At 46.1% G+C, this 18,537-nt stretch overlaps 1 protein-coding gene across 1 annotated transcript in view; it reads right to left on the reverse strand.

The window, feature by feature from the left end:
* The window catches only part of CREB3L2 (cAMP responsive element binding protein 3-like 2), a 115,613-nt gene that overhangs the window by 43,787 nt on the left and 53,289 nt on the right, over positions 1-18,537 (reverse strand). Inside the window, exon 2 of the mRNA XM_004677076.2 lies at positions 2,636-2,852. Within this exon, the coding sequence (XP_004677133.1) occupies positions 2,636-2,852 (217 nt within the window). The remainder of the gene's footprint in view (positions 1-2,635; positions 2,853-18,537) is intronic.

Here is an 18,537-nt window from a genome sequence, read left to right on the forward strand (position 1 = left end):
AATAAGAAATTGGAGGAGGAAGAGGGAGGGAAAGAAGTGGGGAGAATAAAGAGGGAAAAGAGACGAAGAAAGAAAAGAAGACAAATAGGAAGAAAAGAAAAACAGGGTCCTCCAATGGGTTAAAGCGCAGCCCCAAGAAGCTAGCCACAGCCACTTTGGCACGAGTTCGATCCCTGGCCAGGGAGCTGACCCACATGGCGCAGCAGACCTCTCCTGTCTCACCCGCTGCTCCCCTCAGCAGTGTATTTCAGTGGATCTGCCTGTTCTGCTCCCCACTCTGTCTCTGGTGAATCCTCTCATCACCCCTGCACCTCTGGCCTATCCCCCATTTCTGTAAAAAGAAAAGAAAAAGAAAGAACACATCAGCACAACAGAAGAAGAAAGAAGAGAGAAGAAAGAAAAACTGAGAAGCCGTGGTGGCCACATTCCTAACTTTAAGCACATAGTGTTACCCCACCACACCTGGTCTTCAATTATTTCAGTTCTATTTCCTCCTTTCCTCCCCAGGAGAATTTCCTTTACCCCATTCTACTGAAGTGATGTAGAAAAAGTGAATAAACTCTGTAAAGAAGCAGCAGGTCACCAAATACCTACACTTCTTCAAGAAAAAATTATGAGTATATAGTTAAGACTCCAGCAGGATCCAGCCAAGAAAGAATTCACTCACAGCATAAGCGCAAATCTCCACGATCCCCGCTAAGTACACTTTGCTGCCCGATGCAAGAAAGTGTCCACGCTGGGAAAGAGCAGCATTCTCTGCCCTAACATCTGGTTGCAGATTTGGTTCCTTTAGAGACCAGCAGTAAGCCAAAGGACCCCAGCAGGAGGAGGGAATTCCCCCACAAAGCCAAAATCCTGTTTGAGGAAGTAGATACAGGCATTTGCCTTTAACATAAAGGAGATAAGGGAATTCATTTTGTAGGCAGTCACATTCAGGAGATGTGGCCATATGTCCAGTGGTCTAAGGAGAGGAGGTGGATACTAGGTCCAACTGGAGGAGGTTGAGACATTCCTGGGCAATGAATACAGATGCTAAACTAGGAATAGATAAAATAATTTGTACAGAGCCCTCCCTGGTGGCGCAGCAGGTGGGAGCTCCGCCCTGCGGAGCTAAGCCGAGCAGTGGCGGCTTCAGTGGCGGCTTCAGTGGCGGCTTCAGTGGCGGCTTCAGTGCGAGTTCAATCCCCACCCCAGAGGTGACACACATGGAGCAGCAGATGGCTCCTGTCTCCCTGCTGCTCTCCCTCAGCAGTGTTCTGCTCCCCTCTCTGTCTCTGGTAAATCCTCTCACTGTCCCTGCACTTCTGGCTGTACCCCATTTCTGTATGCATAATAAATATTTTTTAAAAATTTAAAAAATACAATTTGTACAACTTATTGTAAGGTGTTAAACTAGTTGGTCATACTTAAAATTAAATTTAAAATGTAAATGATTTAAATTTAACTATTAAATTATTTAAGCTCAAATAATTTAAATTATAAACTTAAATTTAAAAATTAAACTTTAAATTATAAAGGGGGAATTACCCTAAAGATCCTGAAAAACACAGCATACACCAATCAAAGGCCCATAAAGCAATAAGCAAAATGTCTTAACCTCTAAGACCAGACAACTAGGCCTTGAACAAATACCTACTGAGGCGTTGATGCAACAGGAAAGGACAACCGAAGGGGAAGTCTGGGAACTCGTACAAGATCTCCCAAATGTGGAGCCCAAGAAACTCGCCATGTGGTTAGAGGGTGGTTAGGAAGATATCTGAGAGACTTCTATTGAGAAGATGAGCCATAAAAATAAATTCTTTCTCGGAATAAAATGACATGACTTCTTGAAACAATGGCTCACAGGAATTATCAAGCATATGGGCCAAGCTGATTTGAAAAGGATACTTTGCTGTCCTCTAAAGGGTCCAAGAAAGTATTCCCTATCACTCAGAGCAAGCCCCGTGGTCTAGGGCAGGGAGAGACTGCCCGTGCGGTTTTGCATTTCCCCACAGCCCACACACCAGGCGTGTCAGGGGGTAGGTACATGGCAAAAGAAGCACCCAGGGGCTCCCTGGTGATGCAGGGGGTAAAGACACAGCACTATCAAGCTGTCCCCAGCTCCTGCAGCACGAGTTCGATCCCCAGTCAGGGAGCTAATCCACAAGGCACAGGAGACCTCTCTCCTGTGCACTGCTCCTCTCAGCAGTGGATTTCAGTCCGCCTGTTCTGCCCCCCACTCTGTCTCTGGCAAATCCTCTCACCCCCACACTTCTGGCCGACATCCCAGTTCTTGTATGCATAAATAAATAAATTTTTTTAAAAAAATAGCATTTGGGCCCTCCCTAGTGATACAATGGATTAAAGCACAGTGCTATGAAGCTAGCTGCGGCCACTGCAGCACGAGTTCAATCCCAGGCCAGGGAGGTGACCCACATGGCGCAGCAGACCTCTCCTGTTCTGCCTGGTGCTCCCCTCAGCAGTGTGTTTCAGTCAGTCTATGTTCTGCTCCCCACTCTGTCTCTGGCGAGTCCTCTCACCCTCCACACCTCTGGACTGCCCCCTAGTTCTTGTATGCACCTAACACACCCACCACACCCTCCAGGAGCTCAGCACCAAACACCCCAAGCCCAGGCGCTCCCCGCTCTGTGATTACCATCATTGAAGCTGTCACTGGTGGTGACGTGGGTGAATGGTGACTGGGCCCGGGGTTCCTCACACAGGGAGTAGCTGTGCTCGGCCTGGATGAGAGGCGCTGGGGAGGTTGGTGACGGCTCCACCTCCATCGACACGCTCTTCTCAGAGAGGAAAGGGTCATTCAGGAGCTGACCCAAGACGTTCTGGGAAAATTCATCCAGAAGTTCTGAGAAGTGCTAAAAGAAAACAAAGAAAGAACTCAGTTTCTCTTAGCCATGATCTAATATTGACTCTACACACATATTTTAAGACAAACACATCATCCACTGCTTCAAATGAAGTCACTCATATACAATGTCTAGTTATCTCTGGCCTTTAGCAAAGCACCCCAAGGCTTTAGTGGCTTAAGATAACCACAGTTTATTATTTCTGGCAACACCATGGGTGGTTGGCGGGGTAGGCTGACTTCCTCTGGGTTCACTGGGAGGCTGCCATAAGAGGAAACTCACTGGGGGAGGATGCTGCACTGGGACAGATGGACACCTGGGTCTTTTCTTCAAGAGGTTATACAGGATGGGATTCCTCATGGAGCGCAGAAATGTTCCAAGAACCAACACCAGTTGGTCCCAGAAGCCATCTATCATCTTCCCTCATAAGCTCGCGGTCAAAGCTAATGACAGGCCATCGCAGGTGCACAGAGTGGGAACAGATCCCACCTCCTGGGCAGAGAAACAATAAAACCACACTGCAGACGAGTGTGGACAGAGCACAGCAGGAGTCACTGGAGGCCATTGCTACGACTACCCACTGCATTCTGCGTTGGGAGTCTGTTAAAAGAAGCTGTTCTATAAGAGCACCAGGGTGCTATTTATAGCAAGGTGCCAAGTTCAAAGGCATCAAAGGCAGTTTGTCTCTATCATTCCCTCCACCTGGACATTGTTCTTCTCTAGTTTCCCTTAATCTTAATCTCTTCTCATCTTTCATCTCCCAAAAACTCTGTAGTTGCCACCTGCCAGGAAGATGATATATTCCCAGGGATTCCTACATTTCTTGCCCCACAGCTCAAGGTAACTGAGCCTCATCCACTCACTCTCCTTCATTGACTGGGGAGCGTCATGGCATGAAAATCTCTAGCGGATTCTCAATCTCAGCACTACTGACATTCTGCATTGAATATTTTCTTGTTATGAGGATGGGTTCTTATGCATCAAGAATGTTTTAGCATTGGGACTGTGGTGATGGCACATGGGTGACCTGGTGGTGGGAAGTCCACGGGGATTTCAACTGAGATGAAAAAGCATACATTGCACAAAAATGAAGGACGATGTAAAAAAATATATTTTTTTAAAAAGTAATTATAATACAGTGAAAATCAAAATCATCAGGCAACAATAGATCAGTGACATCCTGTAGGGGCGGAGGAGGGAGAGGGACCAGGACAGGGATGGGAAGAACACAAGGGACTATGGTGATGGAGCACGGGGGAGTTGGGGTGGGAATTTCACGGGGAAACCATACACTGTGCAAAAATGAAGACGATGTAATGAATATATTTTTAAAAATTAAAAACAAAAAAGAATTTTATCAGCGCCCCTGACCTCTACCTAGACATTAGTAGTACTCCACTAGTTGTAGAAACCAAAACTGTCCCCGCAGACGGCCAGATGTTCCCAGGGAGGAGAGGCACCTCGCGACACCGTATATCCTCTGTAAGAGTACTCGTTCAAGTAGTAATTAGATGCCATGAAATTTAAAAGTTCATTTCTGCACCAGTGGTTGGCGTCAATTCCTCCTTCTTACCATCCCGAGTCACTGACTGACAGTGTCATGCTTACTAATGCTACTTTTAGGGTCACGTCTGGTGTGGGAAAGGAAGTTATGAAGCGGTGTCAGCCACAGAACTGAGCGCAAATGGCGACACTTGGGGTCGGCAATGACACCTTTGGGATTCAGCTGGGCTGAGTCCTACCACTGGAGTGTCAGCGAAGGCGACGTGACATGAGGGCAGGAAGGGTGCTAGGTGCTGTTGCTAGAAGAGGGTGGTCATCACAGCTGTCCTTTGACAAAGAAGAGAAACAGGTAACACTTGTAGACAGAAAAGAAAGCAAGGCCCATGAGAAGACTTTTGAAGCTCCTCTCCATTTCCCTTAATTCTCAGAGTTAATCACCACCCTGAGTTTGCCATTTTATCAGGCCTGTCCAGTTCTCCACGTGTTTACCTACATACCCATGTTTCTAGCACACACGTGTGTTTTTAAAACTTTAAATAAAACTCATTATTCCTTACACATCTCCTGCAACTTTCCTCTTTCAAAACAATTGTTTTAGATTTATTCGTGTTTACTCTTCTATCTCTATTTTCATCATTTCAATTTTCTCAATTGTATTCCATTGCATTTATCTATTTCCTCTTGGCAGGCATTTACAGACTTGTAGGACATATGATGCCATACAAAGTACTTTCCAATATTAAGGGAAAATCTGAAAATATACAAATCCTGTAATCCACCTTCAGAGAGCCGGTAGGTCTAAGGCATTTATGTTAAAACCACTACCACCAAACCTGTGATTCTCAAACTAACTTAATTTTTTTGACTACTGACAGTTCACCCAGTCCATTCACTATCCCTTCCCTGCACCACAGAACAATAACATCTAGAAAGGTACAAAATCCCTAGAAGTTCAGATAGGTCCAAGGTTAAAGGAAGGTTCAAGGATTAGTTTTTAGCTACTGTCTACAAACGTCAGCCAGGACGCGGGGATGCAAAATGTTAAATAAGAAGACAGCAAAAGAACTTGCCTTTCCTGAGCTAAGCATTTCAATCAGTGTATCATCACCTTTTATGAGCAGAGGCATCACCTGGATAGATTAAGACATATATACTAATTTCACAATTCTGGGGCCCGAGATTCTGCATTTCTAACCCACTTCCAGGCAATGCCAGTCCATGAACCACTTCTGTTGCAAGGAGCAGAATGGCTGGCAGGCAAAATTAGAACCTAGATGTCCTAATCACAGAATAATGCAAAGTCAGGAGCTGATTCCCTAAGCAAACTTACTTGTCTGATGTGAATATTCCACAAATCACAGTAGCAAAAAGAGGAACAAAAAATAGAGAAAGAAAAATAGAGAAACCAAGAGTCAAACTCACAGTCCAAGTCACAGTTCTGACCCTCAAGCTACAGGGTCAACTCTGACCCTCTGTGCTGGCCTGCTAAGCCTCTGGGGCCCCTCTATTACCTGCAAGGGGAGCGCCCCTACTTTCCCAAGGAAGTTGCCCCGGTAGAGTGCTCTGCTGACATTGTGTTTTCTCTCCCCAGGTAGCACTAATGAATGTTTTCATTCATTAGAACATCCCCTAGGTGAACAATAACCCTTCTGTAACTCCCCTAACATTCCCTGTACCCTTAGCTGTGTGGCAACGATCGTGTTACCCAACAATTTACCCCTAATGATAGACAGTCCTCAGAATTCACAGTGATTATCAAGTGCATATGATAACTTTCCCTCTAGAAAAAGAACCCGCACAGAAGGAGAGACCAACTGGAACCTGACTACTGCCCAAACCTAGGAATGAAACATCAGGTTCCAAGGAGGTTCATGGGTGAGACTTGAATTTGGAAAGATAGAGCCAGCTGTCCCAGAGAGATGGGTGACTCAGCCAGCAAATCAGTTCCAGCTGGGTCTTCTTGGCAGCTGGGGGCCCCGGGGCTCAACACACGGTCAACACTCCATTGCACATGCTTGAAACAGGCCAGAGTGAACCCACCCCGATGCCAGCCAGTGAGAGCAGGCCAAAAACCAGAGATAGGAACAAAGTAAGCCTCGAGGAGGGAGCCCTTCTGGACCCTACAAATGCTTTCACAAAGGGCCCACTCACAGGAGCCCAAAGGTTATGAAATGTTAGGTGAATGCTTTAGAACACATGCTCTATGTCTACCTAGTACCTTAGTCAACGCTTCATAGGTTTGTAAAACACTTTCATGGTGTCGCCCTGGTGGCAAGAGGGGTTAAGTCTCAGCACTGTGAAGCTATCTGCAGCCACTGCAGCTCAAGGGCCATCCCCGGCCAGGGAGCTGACCCACATGGCGCAGCAGACCTCTCCTGTCTCTCCACTGCTCCACTGCTCTTCAGCAGTGTATTTCAGTAGATCTGTCTCTTCTATTTCCCACTCTCTCTGGTGAATCGTCTCAGGACCCCACCCTACCTCTGGCCTGTACCCCAGTTCTTGTATCCATAAATAAGTAAATCTTTAAAAAAAAAATCAAAGTACTTTCTTGATCTTCAATCAATGCTCACAACAATCCAGCTCCTGTCTGAGAGGGACCTTGAGGGAGGTCCTCTTACTTCAAATTGCCTGTACATTCCTACGCTGCTTCTCCCGGGAGAGAGGTATTGAGCTCCACCATGTAATTGCAGGAAACTGCACCCAGTATAAAGCAGGATGATCCTGCCCGCTGATGATGATCGTGGTGCTCAGGGGCCAGGCTCAGTGATGAACTGAGTGCGTGACATATTAGGCTTTCAGAATGGAGCTAGATGCTTTCCTAGAAGGCACACACATCCCCATTTATAGATGAGCAGATCAGGACTCAGGGTCAGTAGGTGTATAGTCTGAGGTTGCACAACTGACAGAAGGTGGACTTGAGATTCTCCCCCAAGTCTAAGCGCACTTTCTATTACAGCTGACACATGGTGGAGATCACGTTTAAAAACAAAATAAACTCACCAATAGCCCACCTACTCATCCACTATGAGCACCATCCTTTTGCATCCCCGTGGGTGGGTGGGTGGGGGGTTGGGCAGAGAAGATGGAGGGGAGTCTTGTGACATAGACAAGCTCCCAGTACTATCCTTTCATTTTCCCCTGTACCCACCAGGAAACTTCCTAGGACAGATTCTTAAATCTGTTTTTAAAAAGATTTATTTATTTATGCACACAGAACTGGGGTATAGGCCAGGGGTGTGGGGGGCAGGGGGAGAGCAGTGAGAGCATTCACCAGAGATAGAGTGGGGAGCATTGAAATATACTGCTGAGGGGAGCAGCAGGTGAGATAGGAGAGGTCTGCTGCACCCTGTGGGCCACCTCCCTGGCAGGGGATTGAAATTGTGCTGCAGTGGTTGTATCATATGATAGCTTCATAGTGCTTCACTTTAACCCATTGCACCTCCAGGGAGGGCCCAAAACAGATCTATTTCTATTGCAAAGTCATCAAGAAATTTTCATTTTCTTGACTACCTACAATTTCTCATATCCTCGGATACGTGGCTTTTATTTTGACATGCCTTGTCTTTGATGCCTCATTTATTGCCAACTTATTTAAATCTTTATGATTGGGCCTTAGAAAGTCTTTAATCCAGATGGGCCCATTTTCGCACCCTGCTCTGATCCTAGCAGATCACAGATCATCTGCACACCACAATGATCTCTTGTTCCAATCTAACACTAAGCAAATTTGGAGTCTAGACCTCCCATCATTTCTAAGTGAGTGCTAGCAGATGTTTGAAAGTATGTCCACATTGACAAAGCTGATAAAGTAGAGAAACCGTTAGCTGTCTAAACATGCCTTCCTTTCTAACAAAGTTAGCGCTGCCTCTGAAGCGCTCACACTTGTGGTGAGCACTAGTAGTCACATGGGCTTGCGGAGAAAGAGAGGTTTATGAGGTCCGAGTTCTCAGGCAAGCACCCTTCGCTGCCGGACCCCATTCCAGAGGGAGAATGAGACGGGTGGACTGGAACAGTGTCATTCTGGCCCATATAGCTGAGCACCTTTCACCCGGTACTGCATTTTCTTTTTCTTTTTTTAAAGATTTATTTCTTCGTACAGGACTGGGTACAGGCCAGACGTGCAGGAGCAGTCAGAGGATTCACCAGAGACACAGCGGGGAGCAGGACAGGCAGATCGACTGAGATACACTGCTGAGGGGAGCAGGGGGTGGGTCTGGAGATGTCTGCTGCACCCTGTGGGTCAGCTCCCTGGCCGGGGATCGAACTAGTGCTGAGGCGGCTGCAGTCAGCTTGTAGTGCTGCGCTTTAATCCATTGCACCACCAGGGAGGGTCACTACTGCACTTTCTTTGACAAAAGAGACATAGTGACACTGACTGTGAGAACAGACGGAAAAGCTAATCAAGGAGAGAGTTGACCTTTCTAAGTTACCTGCCCTTCAAGAAGCCGTTCAGGAACCTTCCTTCCTGGAAGAAGCACAGCCTGGGGAGGGTTCCCTGCACCGGTGGAAAAGAAGGTGCAGACTCTGACATGCAACCCTGTGTGGACAGTCACTGCTGTCACCCCAAGTGAAGTGTGGCTGCAGACTCCCCCACCAGTGTTCCAGATGCTTCTGACCAAGCCCCCAGCAGTTAATCAGGAGCCGTAAGTACACAGAACCTGGTTGTGGCTGATGTGGAATGAGAAACAAATATAGGAATCTCAATTACCAATATTTTTAAAATCTGAACTCGAATTCCCTGAGAGAAATACAGGCAAATATGCTTGCCATGGGCTGGACTACACTGTAATCTACCAGCTAATTTTCAGTTTGTGTAGAACCATATTTTTCCCAGTGAAAAGTATATTTTTCAGAGTGAGTTTTTCACTTTATAAATACACTGGGAGTTACTTAAAAAAAAAAAAAAGTGGTTCATGGTCTGGGCACCGCCTGCTAACAATCACCTCAAAATCTGAGGGGGCGAGGAAAGAGGAACTAAGTAGGAGAGTCATGACTCTTGAGTGCAAATGGCTGGTTGCATAGCTAGTAAGCTGCCTTCCTTGTACTGAGGTGCATTTATCCAACAAACGGCGTGGCAGCTACCCCAGCAGGATGTTGGGGGGTGACGGGGGAGACTGGGGGGCTCTTAGAAAGACAGCACTGTCCTGAGACCAGAGGGCACCTGAAACCTCCGTTCAGTACCCCTTTGACCAGTGGGCTCCAGAGCAAGTTCTAAAGCAGCTTGGCCGTTCCTGAGGGGCTCTGGCCTTTTTGCCACTGCAGCTGACCACAGTGTGCTGGCCTTGGGAGCACAGGGATTAGGTCCCTGGCCTAAACGTCACCGATCGTCACTCGCTCACGTCTTCTGGAAGCAGCTTCCCTATTCATAAAGCTCTGTGTATGTATGTGTGTGTTGGGGGACTGGAAGGGAGGAGAGAGACTTTGCACTTAGTCAGTAGTTCCTCTCTCTCTTTTGTGACGTGTGTTCCCTTTTGAGAATCTACTGAAAGCTTCCTGATGGAAAAATGCCCACAAGCCCTGCCCAAAGAGCACGGGACTCCAGGTGTCCCCCCCTGCGGCCTGGTCCAGGACACCTGAGAGGGAGGCCGCGATCCCCATTCACCTCTCCCGGCGGAGATAACAGTAACGGCACGCGCACAGCTTCAGAGCTCGCTAGTGACCTGTTCAGCTGAAATGCTCTATTATTTTCTCAAATGTTGCAGGTATTGTACAATGACGAGACCAACATTTTTCAATTCAGGAAATGAGGAGGAAAACGCCTGCCCTTTCTGCTTGGGTTTGTTTCCTTTGGCCCTTGTTAGCCTGCCCGGGGGGCAGAGAGACGGGAAGGGAGCAGAAAGTAAAGACTGAAAGCAGAACACCCCCTCCAGTCCACAGCCAGGGCCTGCCCAGGCCCCCCTCTGTGCCCCACAAAGAGCCAATTCTCCAGGCCAGCTGCCCAGAGAAGGGACTGCCTTTGCTGCTGGCCTCTGGCTGGGAGGCTTGTTCTCAGGCTGGGGGAGAAAGTTTTTACTGGAAAACAAAGTCACAGTTATGAGCTACGTCTGGAGCACAGAGTGCGCCAAACTGGAACGGCTGATGTCGGGGACAGGGCAGGGCGGCTGACCACCCTTCACGGGGCGAATCCGGAGGGCGGGCTGCCCTGCCCTGCTCCCCCGGGTGCCCACCCAAGCTTTCCAAGGCAGTCTCCTCAGACCTGAGTGGTCTTTGCCCAGCTCACAGAACACTCAGACGCCCACCAGGAGGAAAAAAGGGAGACTTAATGAAAATCCCAAGGAAAAGTAGCTCACCAGTCACATCCTACTGCAGTGAAAAGTCCAAGGGACCTAATTTTTCTTTCTGGTATCCAAGTTTAAGTACATGCAGATTTCTCTAAAGAAATTTGAGACTGAGCCTGGAACTCTGTTATACAAGAGGTGTGGAGGTTCTTGTTTTTTTGTTTGTTTGTTTTTTTGTTTCTTTGGTAAAGTGCTATTTGTTTGACTGAAATTTCCCAAGCAGTAGCAGCAATTTTTAAAAAGCCCTGTTCTAAAACATGCATACATAGGCGTGCAGTTTTCAACCCTTTTATGTTCTCATTATATAAGCAAAACCAGAGACAGTGTGACCAGTCTCTTCTAACTGAACCTCTTGCTCCCTCTACATACATAAACTTCCCTTCTCAGGTTCCTTGTACTGTCTTTTTTTCTTTTTTAATCATTTGTTTACATATGCATACAACAACTGGGGTGTAGGTCAGAGGTGCAGGGGGTGAGAGGATTCACCAGAGACAAAGTGGGGAGCAGAACAGGCAAGCTGCCTGAATTACCCAGTGAGGGAAGCAGCGGGTAGGTCAGGAGAGGTCTGCTGCTCCATGTGGGTCACCTCCCTGGCCAGGGATCGAACTCGTGCTGCTGTGGCTACAGACAGCTTCACAGTGCTATGCTTTGACCTGCTACACCAGGGGGCCCTCTTTTTACTGTCTTAAACAAAAAGCACCCCACTTTCCTTCTCTCTTTCATCACATACCTCATTACCTCAGTCTTCTATCCACAAGGGAATGTTGACAGCACTCACTCCCACATCACCCGTCAGGAAGGCACAAGCTAAGGTTTTCATTCTTTGCCTCCCCCCAGGTCCTACCCTAAAAAACTGAAATTTGATTAGTTTTCCATTCCATAAAAAAAGTCCACACTGTGATAACAGGCTCCACATCATAGATGAAGCACGTAAAAATACCGTAAATCATCTGGGCCCAACCTGATCATCCTAATTTGAGACAACAGAGGTCCATGTGGTAGCTGATCTCAAAAAGCTGAGAGTTGAACACTTGACACCGCAAATTCTGTAGCAAGATGGTGGCACAAAGGTTAAAAAGCAGCACTGCAAAGCTACTGGCAGCCACCTCAGCATGAGTTCGATCCCCGGCCAGGCTGCTGACCTACATGGCACGGCAGACCTCTCCTGACCTGCCCACTGCTCCCCTCAGCAGTGGATTTCAGTTGATCTGCCTGTTCTGCCCCCCACTCTGTCTCTGGTAAATCCTCTCACTGCCCCTGCACCTCTGACCTGTACCCCAGTTCTGTATGCTTACATAAATAAATCTTTAAAAAAAAGATGGTAGGCCCTCCCTGGTGGTGCAGCAGGTTAAAGCACAGCACTGAGAAGCTAAAGCCACTTCCGCATGAGTTCAATTCCCGCCTGCCCCGGAGGTGACCACATGGCGCGGCAGACCTCTCCTGACCCGCCCGCTGCTCCCCTCAGCAGTGTACTTTGTAGATCTGCCTGTTCTGCTCCCCACTCTGTCTCTAGTGCTGCCTCTCACCGCCCCTGAGCCTCTGGCCTGTACCCCAGTTCTGTATGAATAAATAAATCTTAAAAAAAAAAAAATAAAAAAGATGGTAACGGAAAGTAAGAATCTGGAAACAGATGACTAAAGAGGGTCCATTAATGTTTTCCATGAGTTCTCTGAATAGAATGTGCATTTTACAATATGATAATTCTGGGAATTATCCAATGGAAGATTCAATGTCAAAGATGTCAGGAATGCATTTCACCAAAGAGCATATCTGGAAAGCCAATAAATATATGGGGAAATGTTAATAAGGGAGAGCAAAACCACAGTGAGGTATGGTCTCACTCCTGTGAGACTGACACATATTAAAAAGGTTCCTGACAAGTGCTAGAGAAGCTTCAAAGAAAGAGCAACCCTATTTCACTAGTGATAGGAATGGTGATTGATGCAGCCATCTTGGAAAACAATCTAGATTTATCTTGAAAAAAAAAAAAAACTAATAATGGAAATGTATGCTCCAGCAATCCCACTCCTGGGCACCTATCCAAAGAACAAGAAACCATTGACTCAAAAAATTATGCTATACTAATTTATTGTGGCATTACTGACATGAGGTAGGACATGGAACTGACAGAGGACTGGGTGAAGAAGATGTGGTCTATCTGTACCATGGAATATTATTCTACCGTGAAAATGAAATGCTGCCATTCACAACAAACAGGAAGGAGTTCAAGGAAATTATGTATAGTAAAGCAAGTCAAATAATGAGACATGCATTGCATAGCAGACTATTCAGCAAAGCAAAATACTCATAAAAACCGGCGGGCACTAATAACTTTAAAGTGAGTTTTCTGAGATTAAGAGAGAGGAGAAAGACAGGTTCAAGAGCATATAAGAGATAGTGGTGGGGAACTATAAGTAAGAAAGAGCAGAGGAGTGGGGCAGAGGGGAAAAGAAGGAGGGAAAGAAAAGAAAGTAGCCATAAAAGCGTTGGGGACAAAAAGATAGCCTATTTCCTAGAAACCTACCTTTGTCGTTGAGCCAGATATGGCAATCTCATCTCTAAAGGGTCACAGCTGGGAAAGGGAAAGCAGCTCAGAAGTCTATCTGTCTTGCTGTTTAAATGTACCAGGAATGAGTCACTTCCAGGAGACACGCCTTCACCTCCTGATAAAAGCAACAGGAATTCTACAGATTGTCAACCAGGCGGACTCAGACAGGTCCTGGCTTCAAGCCTCTTGGACTCCTGCTGTCTGATCCCACACATGTGACCCACTTCTCTGGAATGCTGGCCAGCAGAAAAACACCATCGGATAGTAGCCATTTCAAGGAGTTTTGCTCACTGGCCTCAAGAGTCAGAAGATGTGTAACTGAGATCAGTTCTATAATGATTAGCCAGACCTTTGGGTAAATCACTCATGTGCTACTCCATCTGAAATCAGGAAAAATAAAATGAATTCACATAGTCTGATCCAGATGTAATATGGGGTGAAAGATAATGAAAACTGACTGTAAACCATGAGTGGGTTAAGTAAATAAAACCCTCTTTACAGGCATCCGCATGGCGATACTTTTCCTCCCTCTCAACTAGTCAGTTGCAAAGGCAAATATCAGGAGCAAGGTCTCAACTCTCCACTCCTCGCATGTTCCTTCTGTAAACAGGGTGTTGCCCAGGAAAAGTGGAGGTTCCAGATTCCCTGCCCCACCCAGGGGAGGGTGGAGCTGAGCAGGGAGGAGAAGAATCTGGACAGAAGACTGGAGAAGAAGGAAGCAAGATGGAGCCAGAGGGAGACCTGAAGAGGCACGTGGAGCAGAGACACGTGAAGAAGCAGCTCTTGTTTCCTGGCCCTGGACTGGTTGAAACAGGTGTGGGTGGGAGATCCAGGGGAAGGTGACTGTGGCAGTGTTTATATTGATTTCGATTTTGCTCTTTTCCTCCCAGCCTTGTCTGGCCATTTCTGACCCTTTCCGATGGGTCCCGGCCAGAAGGTGCTTTAGTCTTGGGGCAGCTTCCAGCCTTGCTTTGGGCCAGTCCCTTTTGGGTGGACTTTTACCCAGGAGGGGATGGGTCACTTCAGGTGTCTGATTCAGATACTACATTCTTTGCTTTTCTGTATTGCACATTAATTGTATTAAATTTCCTTTCCACTAAAAGTCTTATGTGCTCTGTCCGGATGTGGAGGATGGCAGGACCTGTAACTTTAAATGAAGAGACTTAAGATGGGGTGCTAAAACACCTCCTCTCCTCTCCTGAGCAAGCACAATTGGAGGCTTCCTTATTCACTTAAAAAGGTTCCTTTATCATGTTTAGTGAAATAAGCCAGAAAGAAAAGGAAAAATACTGGATGGTTTCACTCATAGCAGAAGTATAACTGACCAGGCGAGAAAATAATACTAATAATGAACAGCTATATACCAGAGACATTGTATGGGGGTGGAGTGGGGAATGGGATCAAAAACAGTGGGGGGAGGGAAATGCACTGGACTATGGGGATGGCACATGGGTAATTTGGGGGTGGGAAACCCAAGGGGATTGCAACTGAGATGGAAAAATGCACAAAATGACGTGAAAATAAACCATTATATAATAAAAAAAATTTAAAAAGTTCCCTTTCACTAATAAGATATCAATAGATGTGATCTGTCATTACCACATGCTAAGTTAAAAGTGGAACACATTATTAAGCATTTCTCTGACCTATACAACTGTTGATGCTATAGCACATCATGGAGCAGTGTATTTCAATCAGTCCACCTGTTCTGCTCTACACTCTGTTGGTAAATCCTCTCTCTCACGCACACACGCTCCACACCTCTGGCCTTCACCCCAGTTCTTATATGCATAAATAAATAAAAATATTTATGAGAAGAAGGTATTTATGAAAAGAAATGCCGTTTGTCCTTAGTGATCTCATATTAGATTCTCCTTTGTCCAATTGCTTATCAAGGGGCTCAAGTGTTCAGTTGGTCAGTTAGCATCAAAGGCAAGAAAGTGCCCCCTTCTGCTTCTGAAAACCACTCACCCCACTTTCAAACATCTCTCCCACCCTGCAATTCCTCCACATACCAACATACACCAACGACACTTCCACCATATCCAACTTCCCCCAACGATTATCATTTTTAGGGAAACTGCTCACTCACACTTTTGTAAGAGAACTGACCTGCACAGAACTGCATGAGCAAGTTCCCACTTTGTGGCAATGCTGACAATAAGACCCAGAAAACCCAAAGTAAGCCATTAAGAAGAATGAGATTTTTTTCTCCCAGAGGGCAGTGGGGTCCATGCCAGAAAAGGAGTGAAATAGAGCAACGTGGGTATAAGCAAATATCCTGGACATATTCAAAGATTCTTAACTCTGTAAGCAGCAGCTTTTCACCAGAAATCTTCCCCAGGTTGGGCTGCTTCCGGTTCTCACTCTTGCTCTGGAAGCGGAGCGCAGGTCACTCAAAGGATCCCATTCGCTGCTTTCACACCAGGCCAGAGAGTTCTGTTGTGTAGCTACCATCCTGTCCTTCCTCTTCATTTGACCCAAGAAGAGCTGGAGAAAGTCTAAGGACGATGAAGAGAGGCCATCCCAGCCTCTTTCTAAGAAAATCCATTAATGGAATCTAGTGATCTTAGGCGTGCTATGAAATAAGCAATTGCCGTTGCTCTGTGAAACACAGGCAAACACTACATGTTAACGTTCCTGAACAGCTTAATTGAATATTTTTCTCCCCAAAGATAATGTAGAGTAATGCTTTTGCATTTTTTCCCAGTGGTAGGTTAGTGCTAGATCTTACTGCCTCATAGATGGGGATTATTTGCCATCTGGTCTTAAGAGTCTTTTACGGGCGCTTCCTGGTGGCTCAACAGGTTAGAATGCAGCAATGCGAAGCTAGCCACAGCTGCTTCAGCCCAAGGCGATCCACATGGCACGGCAGACCTCTCCTGTCTCGCCTGCAGCTCCCCTCAGCATTGTACTTTGTCAATCTGCCTGTTCTGCTCCCCACTCTGTCTCTGGTGAATCCTCTCAATGCCCCTGCACCTCTGGCCTGTACCCCAGTTCTGTATGCATAAATAAATAAATATAGAGAGACTCTTCCCTGGTTTGGATCATCCCACACATCACAGGACCAAAGTGTGCACCACACCTTCCTCATTGTGATGACAACCCCAAATGCCCCCACGTGATTCTAGAGTCAAAGAAGCGAAAATTCAATATGTCGGCTCTGGTGGAACTGAGGGGTCCACATACTCGTTTTGGGTTCTTTCACTGAGTTGTTCCCTTACTCACCTGAAATGTGATGCTGTGTCCAAAAGTTCTCTAGATGACAGCCACCAGTATCTGAGCATCCCTGGTCCTCGTCGCCCCAAAAACTCTCAAGAATTGCCAAGTCTGGGCTGCTAACAGGTTAAACTTTTACTTTTTCAAGTCTGGGCTTATAATAAGCCAATCTTTCCTCCTCTTTATTTAAACAGATTTTTGCCACCAGAACCCCATTTAGAAGGGGAAGGGAAAGAAAAACAGCAACTCACAAAGCTGTACAGAGTCTGTGTGTTAACTAAGGTGCAGCGGGACCACCTCGAGGACACACAATGTCTGTAACATGCAGTAAAATTAGCAATTGAGCCAAAGCTCGCGCTCCAGTCTCAACAAAGTGGTTTGTTTATTAGGGCTCCCAGCTCACAGAAGAGGTATTTAAAAACTCCACAAGTAGCCTTGGGAACAGACCAGAGAAAAAAGTCAACAGAAAGTACACACGTTGCCTTTGCAAGCAGCAAGCACTCTATCAGTGACTTGGAAGCAGCCAGCAACTGCAGAAAAACTAGGTAAATGCTAGATGGGAAAGCAGGATCTGGGCCCCTGAGCCAGACTGCTCACAGGTGGGTAGCACAGACTTGAAATCAGTCATCTACCAGGAAATTAAAATAACTCTATAACATTGTTTCCATAAATTACGTCTAGATAATAAATATACATATAGTGCATCTAAGTAAATAAAATGTTACTGTAGGCGCCTACTTGTTAGTGTATAAAATGCTTGGTATATGTCAAAGTGAAAATAAGGGACAAATACTGAATTCGCTAGCTTTTCAATTATAAAGAACCTGCCCATTCAATGCATTATTGTAGAAATGTATACATAGACACCAGCCCAGTGTTAACAGTACTTCTGCCTGTGCGACAGATAAAAAGAATAAGAAACCCACGTCTGTTATCTACATGTTTTATAATGAAAAACTGATTTTATAATAGAAGGCAAAGAGCGTTTGATTGTTAAAAACAGACTCCATTTAATTGAATTAAGTGAGACCTGGCTTAAATAGTCTTCAGGGAACAAAGAAGAGGGAGGACAGTGGACCAGAGGCTACATTTCACTCTAAATGAAAAAGAATTCATTGGCAGGTGCAAACTTACAAGACAAACCACACTGCAGAACGAAAAAACACCTTAAACCACAAGGTTTGTATTTTTTTCCCCTGACACTTTAGTGTTAAATGGACAGAAATAGCCTCTCTAATTGTGCCCTTAACACTGAGAGCAATTATGAGATGCTCCTTCAGGCCCTTCTCCAGAAAACAGTTAACTAGGAACAATGAAGATACAAGGTTTGTTCCAAAAACAGCTTTTAGTCGGGAACTCAGCGTGCAATAGAATCACAAAAGCTGAAATAAACTCTATATTCAGCCTCTCCTCACCCTGAACCATCATCTCCCAGCAATTTTCCTATCAGTCACACTTGCTCTTTTTAGAAATCAAAAATTCCACCCTGAACCACTACAATTACACTTTTGTTATTTGGTTGTATTTAATGGTATTTACTGGTCTCTCCTGGCTTAGGGCCACCAGCCACAAATACCTAAAATAATGTCTTTGATCCTGCTCTCCACTCCCTCCCAAATGAGCCTGCTTCATGGCATTTACCTTGCTAACTCTCCTACCCACTGTCACAGATTGGAGTCTAAGGTGTTTCCCAGATCTCTGCCCTCCAGGTGTACACTCACCATGAGTGTCTGGATAGTGGCCAGACGAGCTAGGAATCACGCATAGCACCCTAGCAAGTGCCAGGTGACAGCTGCAAAAGGCAATCTTGCAGGTGTGACAAAAGTCCCAACTCAGTGGACTCTGAATCTACCTGTAGATTATCTGACAGTGTCTGATATAGCCAGGTGAAACTTTTCCAAGCTCTGAAAGTCAGAGAGATTAGATTCTCCTCCTGGCCCGGAAGAAGCCAGTCCCCAAGAGCCCTGCAGATACCAGAAGCTGAATTCTGCCAAGAATGCCAAGAACCCTGTGGACCTGAAAGGGGACCCCAAGCTCAGCAGAGATGTGACTGCAGGTGAAACCCCCACGCACAGGACGCACCCACGCCACACCCAGACCTGACGCAGCAGACTGTGAGACTGTAGATGGTGATGTTGCGAGCCAC

This window comes from Condylura cristata, unplaced genomic scaffold (assembly GCF_000260355.1).
Source record: "Condylura cristata isolate star-nosed mole 26May11 unplaced genomic scaffold, ConCri1.0 scaffold00005, whole genome shotgun sequence".
Lineage (NCBI taxonomy): Eukaryota > Metazoa > Chordata > Mammalia > Eulipotyphla > Talpidae > Condylura > Condylura cristata.